General features: G+C 44.9%; 1 protein-coding gene across 1 annotated transcript; it reads left to right on the forward strand.

Moving 5' to 3' along the window:
* The first annotated feature begins 1440 nt into the window (after window positions 1-1440).
* ivd (isovaleryl-CoA dehydrogenase) lies at window positions 1441-12970 on the forward strand. The gene is made up of 12 exons (XM_008286332.1): window positions 1441-1676; window positions 2718-2807; window positions 2952-3003; window positions 3162-3331; window positions 3440-3533; window positions 7543-7673; window positions 7882-7978; window positions 8086-8179; window positions 10014-10095; window positions 10214-10318; window positions 10431-10503; window positions 12085-12970. The coding sequence occupies exons 1-12, from the start codon at window positions 1545-1547 to the stop codon at window positions 12216-12218; spliced, it is 1254 nt and encodes a 417-aa protein (XP_008284554.1). The 5' UTR covers window positions 1441-1544; the 3' UTR covers window positions 12219-12970.
* Window positions 12971-13051: the final 81 nt, after the last annotated feature.

The raw sequence follows: 13051 nt of genomic DNA on the forward strand, positions 1-13051 counted from the left end.
TGTTTAAAGCAACCCTTAACTCAGCATTACAGCTGGAAATGGAAGAAATTAGAAGCATCCAGCTAATTACTGTGTTAAATTAAAACCTTGTTGAGGAGGAAAACTAAAGGCTTTGGATGAGAAGAGCAGCAGACAGAGGACAGAAATGCATTTTTTCCAACCAGCCCAGGAAGAAGGAGATAAATCAGACACACTATGAGCTGAAAAAAAAAACGAACAAAGGCAGGAGAAGAGAACGAGGAGCTGGAAAACTGAGGAGGTTTATGAAAGACTGATCCAGATTCTGGTCATTACTGCTTTAAAACTGTGATGTGTGACGTTTGCTGCTGCTTTGGCCTGTGAGGACAGTCTGTGCTCGTAGTGGAGATGGTTACAATTAGTCTGAATCCTCGCCTCTTCTCTTGTCTTAGTTTATTGTCGCTCCTACTCTCCTCTTCTACGCTTCCTGACCCGTTACAAACCCACCAACATCTCTAAGAACTGAAATCATGCACTAGAGCTACAGAGAGTTCACCGTCTGTGAACACATCCCCCACAAACACCGTCTCAATCCAGAACAACCTCAAGGCTTTTCTTTCATTAGCGTTGGGTTGTTCTTGTCAGGATGCTTAACTTGAATTTTGGTTTTCTGTTGATAATTAGTGTCTGATTCTGAATTTGGTTTTTGTGGATTTAATGGGGGCTGCAAGGTGGCGAAGTTGGTAGCATCGTCGCCTTGCGGCAAGAAGGTCGCTGCTTCACGTCCCGATGAGGACACCCGGGATCTTTCTGCGTGGAGTCTCCATGTTCTCCACGTGCAGCGTGGGTTCTCTCCGGGTTCTCCGGCTTCCTCCCACAGTCCAGAAACATGTTGAGGTCAATTGGTGATTGTAAATTGTCCGTAGGTGTGAATGTGAGTGTGCTTGGTTGTCTGTCTCTAAGTGTAGCCCTGTGATAGACTGGTTACCTGTCCAGGTGAACCTGCCTTCACCCTGAGTCAGCTGGGATAGACTCCAGCCCCCCATGACCCTGGTGAGGATTAAGGTGTATAGATGATGGATGGATGTTGTCGTTTTTTTAATGTGGTCCTGTGATTAACCTCCTATTACCTTTAAATTCACTGACATCTTTTATCCTTGGGTTCAATTTCCAGAAAATTATCATGATTAAAATTGTTACTGAAGTTCATGTGTAAATAGGGTCAAACTGACCCCAGTGATAACAGGAGGGTTAAACTCTGGCCCCACCTTGGTCCCCATTAGTCCAGAACCGCCTCTGAACCATGTCTCCTACTAAACAGGGTTAATGACAAGAGTTTAATAACTCTTGTCATTAACAGTTGGTGGCGGTAAAGCTCCACATGGCTCCAGTTTGTTATTAAACAAGAAGACGAAGAAGAAGAAGAGGACCTGCTGTGTGGAGGACGGTTGTGGTTCCAGGAAAAACAGTCGGAGTGAGACCTCCTCCTCTCTAAAGGGCATCCAGCCCGTAGTCAGGCAGCCCTCCACCGCCTCAGACTGAGCTCCAGCCCCCTCTGTCTCACCGTATCCTCTGTCAGCAGCACCATGTTCGCCGTCAGGAACGCTCTCCGCCTCGGCTCCAGGCTAACCGTCTCCGCAGTGCCGAGGAGAGGATGCGCCGGAGCTGCCATCCCGGTGGACGACGTGGTGAACGGGCTCACCGAGGACCAGGCGCAGGTTAGCTACGTTAGCCGCAACAGTAGGGACTTAACTGGTGCAGGCTAACAGCAAGCGGCAAAAAACCGCCACGGAGCCACGTAGGAACAAGTGTTAACAGTGTAGAGGGGTTTTAAATAAGTTTTTCAGGAGAAACAAGAGAGTTATTTGAGGACACAGTTCACATGACGCGATGACATAACGTTAGCTAACAGATAACAAGACCTTGATGTTAGCTAGCTAGCTAGCTAGCTGGTTAGCTAACAAACAAACTGAGGAGTTGCTATCAGAAGCTACAAAATACTAGTTTGAATTCTTCTTGTTTACACATTTTTTTTCTCCTTAAACGCCACTTAATTTTTCCAGAGCCAGCTTTAGTCAGGTTTATTTATTTTACCCAGCTGAGCTATCGTAGTATTAAAGGTAATACGAAGTGTCTCCAAACAAGCTGCGTCCAGCTGAAGGTGGCAGCAGGACAGCAGCCTTCTAGGAAACTAGGTGAAGGAGACACTTTGGCTGGGAGGAGAGCAGGGGGTGGGATCCATATGCACGATCTGATTGGATGGAAGGTTTTGTCCTCTGATCCTGGACCACTATGAGGTTACATTATTTAATCAAACAATCAATGAATCCGTCAGAGTTTATTTGTGCAGCTCTTCCCACACAGAGTGATTCATATAACACAAGTGAGCAGGTAAAGGAAACCGTGTCAGGAATAAATGCAGCAGCAAAACAAGACAATAATAGACGACGGATCAAATGGACTGCATGTGTAAACACAGGGTAATAGTAAGAATAAAGCATTTAAAGCAACACTAAACAGATAGATATGTGTGTATGCATGTACCTGTAACGTCAGACGCTTCTGAATAATTCTTGCATAATGGCCTCCATCTGCAACTCCACCTGCACACGTGTCTCCACATGCTGCTGGTGACAGGCTGCCTTCAGGTCAAAGTAAAGAAGACACAAACCAGTCTGTTAGTTGATCCCCTTCAACAATGAATCTGTCAAACAGTTTCATTTGTGAGTTGTTGAATAATCGTTTATCTTCCGTCACAGCTGAGACAGACCGTCCGCAAATTCCTGGCAGAAAAGCTCGCGCCCTACGCCGACGAGATCGACAAGACCAACGATTTTCCACAGATGCGGGTGAGTTGGTGGCTCGCCTGCAGCTCCCAGACCGGCTGACGTAGATCAGAAAGCTGTGCTGTATCTCACGTGTTGTAAATGTCCCACAAACCTGGAGCAGGACTTGTGTTTTCCTAACTTTTTTTTGCGATGTGTCTTCATCAGAAATTCTGGAAAGAAATGGGAGAGATGGGACTCCTCGGCATGACAGCTCCAGGTACGACAGCCGTAGTGAGAACAGCTGATAGAATAATCTGTTTATGTTCTGTTGAGTTAATGCTACAGGTGGGAAGTTGCCCATGAAAAACTGAACACTACTCTTTTTTTATAGGTGTTTTTAAATTCTCTTTAATTCCCACCATATATTTCTTTCAGTGGAACACGGGGGCACGGGGTTGGGCTACCTCGATCATGTCATTGTGATGGAGGAAATGTCCCGAGTGTCCGGAGCCATCGCTCTCAGTTACGGCGCTCACTCGAACCTTTGCGTCAACCAGCTGGTGCGCCACGCCAACGAGGCGCAGATGGAGAAGTACATGCCGAAGGTCAGGACCAAACGTTTCTCTGTTATGGACTGTTTGAAATGGACAAACACAAAGCAGCAAATTGATTTGATTGATTGTTTTAATCATCTCGATCTCTCGTCTTGCCAGCTGTTGACGGGAGAGCACGTCGGCGCCCTGGCCATGAGCGAGCCCAACGCCGGCTCTGATGTTGTGTCCATGAAACTCCAAGCCAAGAAGACAGGTAGGGCCACGAAACTGATCGACTCCTCTGTGTTAGTGGTACATACTTAGTTAATTATATGCTGCACATCAACATATTTATTATTGATACAGTCGTGACTCAACAATCCGACCCTGAACAATCCTAAACCTGCTATCCGACAGGTTTTTAGGAAAAACAAACAGAAGCCATAAAAACAGCCTTAACATAGCGACAGCCTTGGATTGTGACTCCGACATGACATTTAATGTCACCAATCAGGATGACGGCGTATTATCTGACTGAACAATCCCACAGATTGGCTACGTTCACACTGCAGGACTTGATGCTCAATGAGGATTTCTTTGTGACTTCCTTCACGTTTCCAGTTCAATGCGACTTGTATGTGATCTGCTGTGTGAACTTCATACGACCCAAAAGTGTCCCGCATGCGCAGAAGAGGACACGACGACGTCACACGCAGCGAGCGCGCTCAGTGTTTACGGAAGTAAACATGGATGGTAACGGTGGAGCGTATCTGCCACTCCCCCGCCGCCACCGATGGAGGAAACAGAAGTGTGAGCGCTAACTAAACTAGCATCAGCAGCCAAGTACTGCCTGTGTGTTCTGGACACTTCCACCCCGTCAGAGCGCTGCCCCGGGGTGGAAGTGTCCCCCGACCGCACCGAATATTCTGATATTCATCATTAATTGGGCCTGAATATCCAGAGAGCAGAAAGTTCTATTGGGACCAGCCCTACTAGTTATTATAACAACTATGGACAATAATTAACAACTAATGAGCCTTCCAGCATCAAGCCCTCCTCGTATCTGGACCTCCGTCTTGACAATCCGACAGCCTTGATATCAAACATAAAAGAAGTTTTTACATTTAGTGTCGGATTATCGAGTCATGACTGTATACAAATGACATATTTTCTTCATATCTGAAGTGAAAAGAAGTAAATGCATCCCTGCAGATATCTACAGTTAGCCTTTCCTAAAGTGTTAATGCACAGTCGCTTATTATCTCATAAACTTTAAGACCAAAGCTCGGCTGTAGTTGTGGTTTGTGTAGAAGTTTGAGCACCTTACTGAGTCAGGACTCGGTTGTCCCCTATCTGGCAGATATCACAGCCTGCAAAGACTTCTAGCAGCCAGCTAACAGACTTTCTGTTCTTGATTTAGGACTTTCCAGCTACTCGTGCAGATCGCTTCAGGTTCTCAGATATTTATAAGCCGTCTTGCACACACGGCATGTTTGAGATCTGCCCACAGGTTCTTAGTGGTGTTTAACTCGGTGGACTGCGAGCGCCGCTCCACCAGAACTTTGCGATAGATTTTGAGGTTTGATTTGGATCATTGTCCCGTTGTAGAGGACGTGCTATTCTCAGTTTTACTTTTTTGACTGAAACTGGGTAAAGTATTAGCTTCTTACTGTTTTATTGCCATTTTTTTGTATTATTGTGTGTTTTATTGGTAATTGGCATTTGTGAAAGCCTGTCCTATGAGGGGGGACAAAGCCATACTGGTTTGGCAGGTTTGGTTATGCCAATTTAAAAGAAGTATTTTTTTGGTGCTATCTCTGCTGTAGTGATTAATTAGAAGATGGTGGTTTAGATGCAGATTTGAGCACAGTATTTTAATTAGGATCTTGTTGTGTTTCCTCTTCAGGGTGTTGGAGCCTAAACCAGGGTTTAATTGCAAAGTTTAATGATCACAGAATGAGACGCCGTTTAACTACCGCTGTGACGTAATACAGACTCATCGTGATAAGAAGCTGTCATGTGCTTACGTCAGTCATAGCAGCATCTGCCTCCTTTTCAGCATCTATTTGTTTGTTTGTTTGTTTATTTGCTTGCTCGCTCATCTGAAAATCACCCGTGACCTGCTGCGACTTCAGCGATCCATTACACCTCCGAGCTCCAGGCTCCAGTGTGGTAATGTGGCTCTAAGGGTCAGACAGGCAGAGCGTCAGTCGGTGGCAGCCTGGAAAGGGCTGCCAGTTGATATTAGCGGCTGCTGCTGCTGCTGCTGCTGCTGCTGGGGTCTCATGCCACCTGTGGCCACCAGTCTTTCTGTTTAATCTGTATTTCTTTGCCACCTTGCGGGTCAAAAATAGACACATTGTTAGTCTGCAGCTCTTCTGTGCCTCCAGCCTCCCTGTTGCTGCTGCTGCTGGTCACCCTGACGCATTCCTCTGGGTATCGCAGCCCCAGAGTTAAATTTAACTTCATCTGTCCACAGAACTGGTATCCTAAATGGCTTGTCCACATCTTTCCTGCATGATTGGGTTGTTCAACGTGGAGATGATGTCGCAGGTTCTGATGTCACTTCCACGTCAGTCATGTTTGTGCATCAACACTACAGAGTATAACCACTGCTCCTGTGTCAGCTAAACCTTCATGCAGATCCTTTGCAGTCCAGTGGGTTAAGGATTCAAGGAACTTTATTTGTCGTGCCAGCTCACATTCACATGTTTGTGGTACGAAATTAATACTCAGGTCCCAGTTTTTTAAGAAAGAGCCTAATAAATACTAAGTACAATAAAAACAAGAGCAAAATATAAGTAAAAATACAGCAATATACATGTAAAGAGTAGAAAATTAGTTATGTTTAGCACTAAACATTTGTGTAGCAGTGAGGTAGATTGTAATATTGCACTTGGTTGGTTGAAATATTAGCTTTGTCTTTCTGCATAGGAGACGTGTAGTTTAATCAGGAGGTTTTCTTGGCCTGTCAGATGTTGTCTTGACTTCACTGATCCACTCCAATTTCTTAATGTCATCTGAAACTGAAAATTGCAAGCTGGATGCATGTTGGTGTCGATGCACAGCCTTTACCTGCTTTGTAGGAATCCAGTAGCTTCATTTTAGGTCCTCAGTCAGCTGTTTAGATGTTGTTGAGTGTTCCTACAAAGTCTGAACAGTCGAAGAACTGATCAGAAGCTGAAGCTGTCATCAGCTGACAATTCCTAATGCCGGCTGTTGACGTGTGCTGTTGTTAAAGTTTGGACCACACCGTGCATGTGTTTAACACTCTCTCATATCAGGGAATGTCACTGACGAGCTATGTGGCCTGATAAGACAGCTGTTCAGGATGTTTTTGCAGCTTGGTGCAGGGTTCAGCCAGAGCAAAGGTGTCTTGAACAGTTCAGCGTGAACTGAATTTAATTTCAGACATTTATCATAATAATAAAACAAAAAAATAGCCCGTTTATCTTTGGTGTATCTTTACCGTCTGATAAGTGTGGTTTCAATAATAAAACAGAGTTCTCATGTCCCCGATAAATCTCCCCTCTGGAGGTTGTTTCTGGGCCTGTGTTCGTCTTATTCCGATGAGATGAGATCAGCAGATTTTAAGATCCTGAGATTAGCTCGTGTTGTTCGCTGTAGAGAGCGGGCGGAGCACGAAGGCATGTCCGTCACTGCCAGAAGATGCCAGCAAAAGACAAAAACACGTACGTGGCCCAAAGTTAATGAAAGCAACGAATGCAAATGTATACCAACGTGAATGTCAAACGGGAAAATGTCTTCCCCTAAAGGCACAAACGGAGCGAGAGGAGGCAGAGATGCTATCAGTGCCCCTTGTGTTTCTTAAATAATTGACAGTATCCAAGCAGAAAATTGAAAGCCACAAGTACAGAAGGTACACATGTTCACAGAAATGGAAATGCTACGTGCTTCCACGATGCACCACAAAGCGACTGCATGTCAGCTTAGCGGCCTGCTTCTCGTTTTATTCCTCGTAAATACTCATTTTAAAGCGACTGTTTGTTGAAGCTGCGGCGGTGGGATGTGTTTGGATCGGTTTAACCAGAGAGACTGAGGTGTTTCCAGGATCAGAGACTTTATTGTTCAGTTGTTGGAAAGTGTGGCGGCCTAAATGTTTTATGGGAAGGTGGCGATTAAACACACATGGTCACACCTTTTCTATTTTCACCTGAGCTCTCATGCACGGTTCCAGCGTATGGACCTCACTTTGGATCCAGATAAGTGCTGCTGAACTCACTTTTGGTTTTCTTATTTTGACACTGTTCTGTTTTTTATAGGGGACTACTATGTTCTGAATGGCAACAAGTTCTGGATCACAAACGGGCCAGATGCTGACGTCCTCATCGTTTATGCCAAGACAAATCCCGAGGCGCATCAAAAGGGCATCACAGCTTTCATCGTTGAAAAGGTAAAAACCGGCCGAGCGACGGTGCGTTCGCTGCCGCGTGGTTTACGTGCGACTCGGGGGACGCGACGGGTTTTCATGTTGGGCTCTGTTCTGGGGGATCAGCCTCGCGTTTGGTTAAATCAATACAGTGCAAAATTACGGGAAGGGAAGTACAAACATGGCAGTTAAAAGAAGAAGGGTCTGTTTGAGCATTATGTGCCTCCTGTAGGGAATGCCAGGATTCTCTACCGCGCAGAAGCTCGACAAGCTCGGCATGAGGGGATCCAACACCTGCGAGCTCATCTTTGAAGACTGCAAAATCCCAGGTACGCGTCGAAGCGCTGCACGGCGGCTCGTTTCCTGATTCTTTCTGTTTTTATGAAGATGGCATTTAATTCATTTTGATGTTTTTTTCCCCTCTTGTGTCTTGTAGAGAAGAATATTCTGGGTCCTTTGAACAAAGGTGTTTATGTGATGATGAGCGGGTTGGATCTGGAGAGGCTGGTGCTGGCAGCCGGACCTGTTGGGTAAGGCTCACCATAACTAAGAAGTTTAAGAACAGATTTTATATAAAGGATGGGTGCAGCGTACCGGTCTGTAAAATGATTTAAGACACTTAAACTTAAGTACCTTTAACCTGCATTCTTTCTAATGACCAACAGAGGGCAGTTCTTCTGGTTGCTGCATCTCACATGATATTTAACCTCAGTAAACATTTTTCTAATGAGTTTATGTTCTAGTGTTTGTCAGTTACAGTCCCGTTCACAGTAGAATAGATAACAAAGCAGGATGTGCTTTAGGAAGTGGCTGCTTTGAATGTGATATCTGGGAGCTGCAAGGTGGCTTGGATGGTTAGCAGATAGAAGGTCGCCGGTTTGCGTCCCGGTGAGGACACCCGGGATCTTCCTGTGTGGAGTCTCCATGTTCTCCCCGTGCAGCGTGGGTTCTCTCCGGGTTCTCCGGCTTCCTCCCACAGTCCAGAAACATGCTGACATGTGATTGTAAATTGTCCGTAGGTGTGAATGTGAGTGTGCTTGGTTGTCTGTCTCTAAGTGTAGCCCTGTGATAGACTGGTTACCTGTCCAGGTGAACCTGCCTTCACCCTGAGTCAGCTGGGATAGGCTCCGCCCCCCATGACCCTGGTGAGGACTAGGGTGTAGAGATGATGGATGGATGTGCATTCTGTCCTCAAGTTTTCAGATTTCCGCTTCGATTGTCAAGTCTAGTTTCAAAAGGCCACGCTGTAAGCTTCTAAGTAGTAGTTTGTAAACGAATGGATGTCATCATGGTGTCATTTTATACCGTCTTTAGATTTTTATGATGTCAAACAGCTTCCAAAATGGGGAAGGCATTATTTAAGTACTGCAGTGTTAAATAAAGCTTGAAAAATAGAAACATAAAGGTGTTTGGATACGTCTGGAACCATTCGGTGTACGAGGAGCGTTCTGATACACTCGTGTGCTTAACGATTATTGTAAGAAGTCTGCTTATGTTTATGTTGTAATACCCCCTGAGGACAAATTCAAGACCGCAAATTCCACTTGCAAGGTTCTGGCAGCGCACCAGTTGTTGTTTGTCGGCTGAATCATGCCAGCAGGGTTGGATTTGACATCTGTGCAATCACTGTGTGACTTCTATTAAACATGTACCACGTGTTGATTCACACTACAGATTCTGATCTGCCTCCTTTCGTGGCCAAAACCTACGACTTCTTTGCTCACGCTGCACAGGTGGAGCCGCTGCGTTTTTCAGGTGGAGTGTTGGAGCACCAAAGCCTGCTCAGGTTTTACAATTCAAGTCTAAAACAGCAGCAGATCTGAAGCTGAAGTGAAGCTGCTGGCTGTGGTTTTGTATTTGAGAGCATGGTGACGGTTTAAAGCATCTGAACTTGTTCTGTGGCATTTATCCAGGTTGTTTTCTCCTGACTGGATCCTTGCTTGTGTTGTATCCGCTCTCAGATGTACGTCGCTTTGGATAAAAGTGTCTGCTAAATGAAATTGTAGAATTTTAGCAGAAGCCGGAGAACCCAGAGAGAACCCACACATGGAGACTCCACGCAGAAAGATCCCGGGTGTCCTCACCGGGACACCAACCGACGACCTTCTAGCGGCGAGGCAACGATGCTAACCACCGAGCCACCATGCACCATCCAGATCATTATTTAGATGAACATTTTCTATATTCTGCTGTCCTGAAAACATATCATCACATCTGTAATCCGTGCAGCTGCTGTCAGTCGGTTACTGACAGTCGGTCGTCCTCAAAACTCCTGATTGAGTTTAGTTTCTCTTTTGTTCATGTTGCTGAAGAAGATTGAATTGTTCTCCGTTCTTTAACATGATCGTGTTTATTCCTGGTCAGCATCATGCAGGCGGTTCTGGACTCTGCGATTCCTTACCTGCACATCAGAGAAGCTTTCGGACAGAGGATCGGACACTTTCAGGTTTGGTCGTCTGTGTTCGCTTTGTTTCGAGTTTAAAAAGTCAAACATTACTACGTAATTAGTTATGTTTGCAGCCGTAACATGTAAAAGTTTAACCGAGCGACCTAATGTGTGACAGCTGATGCAGGGCAAGATGGCCGACATGTACACCAGGCTGAGCTCCTGTCGGCAGTACCTGTACAGCGTTGCCCGGGCTTGTGACAAAGGACACTTCAGCGCGATGGTATGAAGGTTTCACTGCAGAAAATGTTCAGACAAAGGCTATTTACATTTTTCTGCAAGTTTCACTGCCGTAAAGATAAAGAAAGGTTAAAAAAATCTGTGGTTTGTTGCAGGATTGTGCGGGAGTCATCCTGTACTGTGCTGAGAACGCCACACAGGTTGCTTTGGATGGAATTCAGTGTTTGGGTAAGAGCCAGGAAATGTTTAGAGTGAAAATTAAATCTTAAACGGGAGACAACTGTGAGGGTTTGATCAGTGAAGAGATGTTTTCTAGTTTGTACAATTAAATCTGGGGTTTACACCTGGTTTGGGATCAATCTGTTATTTAATCAATGTGAACACCAGCTGATTGTGGATGGAGTCTTGTTTAGGGTGTGAGTGTTAATGTTCCTGTCAGGAGCTGCTGGAAACCAGACGTTTACATCCACGCTATAAAAAGACATAAAACCTGTTTTGTTTTTCACTATCTGACATTAAATCAGACTAAACTTTTCCTGTTTTAGGTCAGTCAGGATCACCAACATTATTTCTATTTGCTAAACGCCAGAATAAAGAGAGAGATTATTTTTTTATTACGTTCTTTAAAGTCAGAAGTTTCCATCCATCTCCTTAGTATCTGCTAGCGTTGCCTTTAAACTCTATGACTTGGGTCAAATGTTCTGGGTTTCCTTCCACAAGCTTCTCACAACAGTCGGATGAGTTCTGGCCCGTCTTTCTGGTCGTCTGTCCGTTCTTGTGAATGCGACGTCTCAGAAAGCCTGCAGGGAATTACTTCCAATTACACACAAATGTTCAGCTGGACTCCAGAATGAACTGATGAGGTTCTGGTGGTCAGAGGTCGCTGTCATTTCACTGAACACGTTTATGACGGTCGCCCAAGAATTCACATTTAGCGACTTCGTAATGTTCTGTTGAAACGCTTTTCCAGACGTTATTCAGCGCCGCAGTTAAGGAGCAGAAGTGGAGACAGACCACATTTGGTTGGACAATAAATGAATGATGCTAATTCATGCTATCGGTCCTGGTGATGTGTGTAGAAACCATGTTATACAAAGACATTTACTGACATTGTGTTCTAGCTGCAGATTAGATTAAGATCTATACGCCAAACATGTACATAGAAAAGTTCCAGGACTGGTGTCACAAAAGATATATTTCAAATCCAAACTACCAGTTTTCTCCTTCCAAGTAATCCCCCTGGAGTCTAACACACTTCCCCAGCCTTCTCTTCACGCCACCATGCACTCCTGGAAGGATTCATCCAGGATCCTCCGTCGTCACAGCCATCTTGATGTCGTCCACGTCTTCTAAACGGGTCCCCTTGATGACCCTCTTGAGCTGGGGGAAGAGGAACCAACCCCACGGAGCCAGGTGGGGTGAGTAGGGAGGTTGCTCCAGCACGGAGATGTTCTTCTCAGCCAGGAGCTGTGGGATGCTCAGGACGCTGTGAGCAGGTTGTCATGGTGAAGCAACCTTCACTGGTCCTGACACAACTCTGGCCTCTTCTCTTAACGAAGCAAACGCTGCAGGATCTTTGTAGACGTGCTGGTTGATCGTCTGAAGGGGAAACCTCTTAGTTTGAAATCTATCTTTTGTGACGCCAGTCCTGCAACTTTTCTGACACACCTCGTTTTGTTTTTTTTTTGGTTTCTCTGAACTGACCACACTCTAAAGTCTTTGCTCCATTTATTTTGGACAAACATGGATGTAAACTGAAACCAGCGGGTAAAAACCGAGGTTAGAACTATCTGTGCTGCTTCTCTACAGGTGGGAACGGCTACATCAACGACTACCCGATGGGGAGATTCCTCCGGGATGCGAAGCTGTATGAAATCGGCGCGGGCACAAGTGAGGTTCGCCGGCTCATCATCGGACGAGGCTTCAACGCCTTGTACAAGTAGAGACAACTGAGAAACGGCAACCGCTAGAGACTGACCGAGTGGTTTGCTATGGATGAACACAATGACTCACACCCAGGACCTTACTGTATGAGCTGCTGCTGCCACGAGGATGAGGAGTTCACAGAATTCATTTATAATCACTCACAGATATTCATGGAATCACTCGGAGTTGACGTTAGAAGCTGAGCGGCAACAAGCAAAACAAATTAAGTGTTGATTTACTGTGTCGGGTGGCCTTGATGAGATTTAGTTTCCTTTCCTATTAGGCGAGCTGTAGTTGCTTAATAACCACTGAAATGCCAGCAATGCAATAAATTCTGATTACTGTACGTTGTAAACGGGCAGGATGTTCTGTTTGACACTCCTAGCAGAGCCACAGATCAAAGCTCTCAGAGGAGCTCCAGTCATTATCACTACACTCATGATTTTATGCTCATTATCACCTTTAAATGTACATTTTTCATCCATACATGTGGGTTTTTTATATATATATGTAACTGCAGTTGGAATCTTCCTGAAGTCTGTTTCATGATTTTAATGCAGAAGCAGCAGATGTCTGTGAGTGTTGGCATTAGAGTAAATATGTTGGATTTCTGGGAGAGAAGGTCATGTTTTAAACTGTAAAAATCAGAATCCTCCTCTGTCAGATGTTTGTCTTCTCCTTTCACCTAAAGTTTGAATATCAGTGTGTAGATGTACAGTATGGAGATGTATGAAATATAATAGTTTGCAATAAAAAACAGATAAAACTATTATTTATTCCTGTCAGTTTACTTGCTAAAGAAGTGAGGATTGGTTGAAGTTTAATTTTTAAGGAATTAAAGCTGCTTTGA

Source organism: Stegastes partitus, unplaced genomic scaffold, assembly GCF_000690725.1.
Source record: "Stegastes partitus isolate 25-593 unplaced genomic scaffold, Stegastes_partitus-1.0.2 Scaffold450, whole genome shotgun sequence".
Taxonomy (NCBI): domain Eukaryota; kingdom Metazoa; phylum Chordata; class Actinopteri; family Pomacentridae; genus Stegastes; species Stegastes partitus.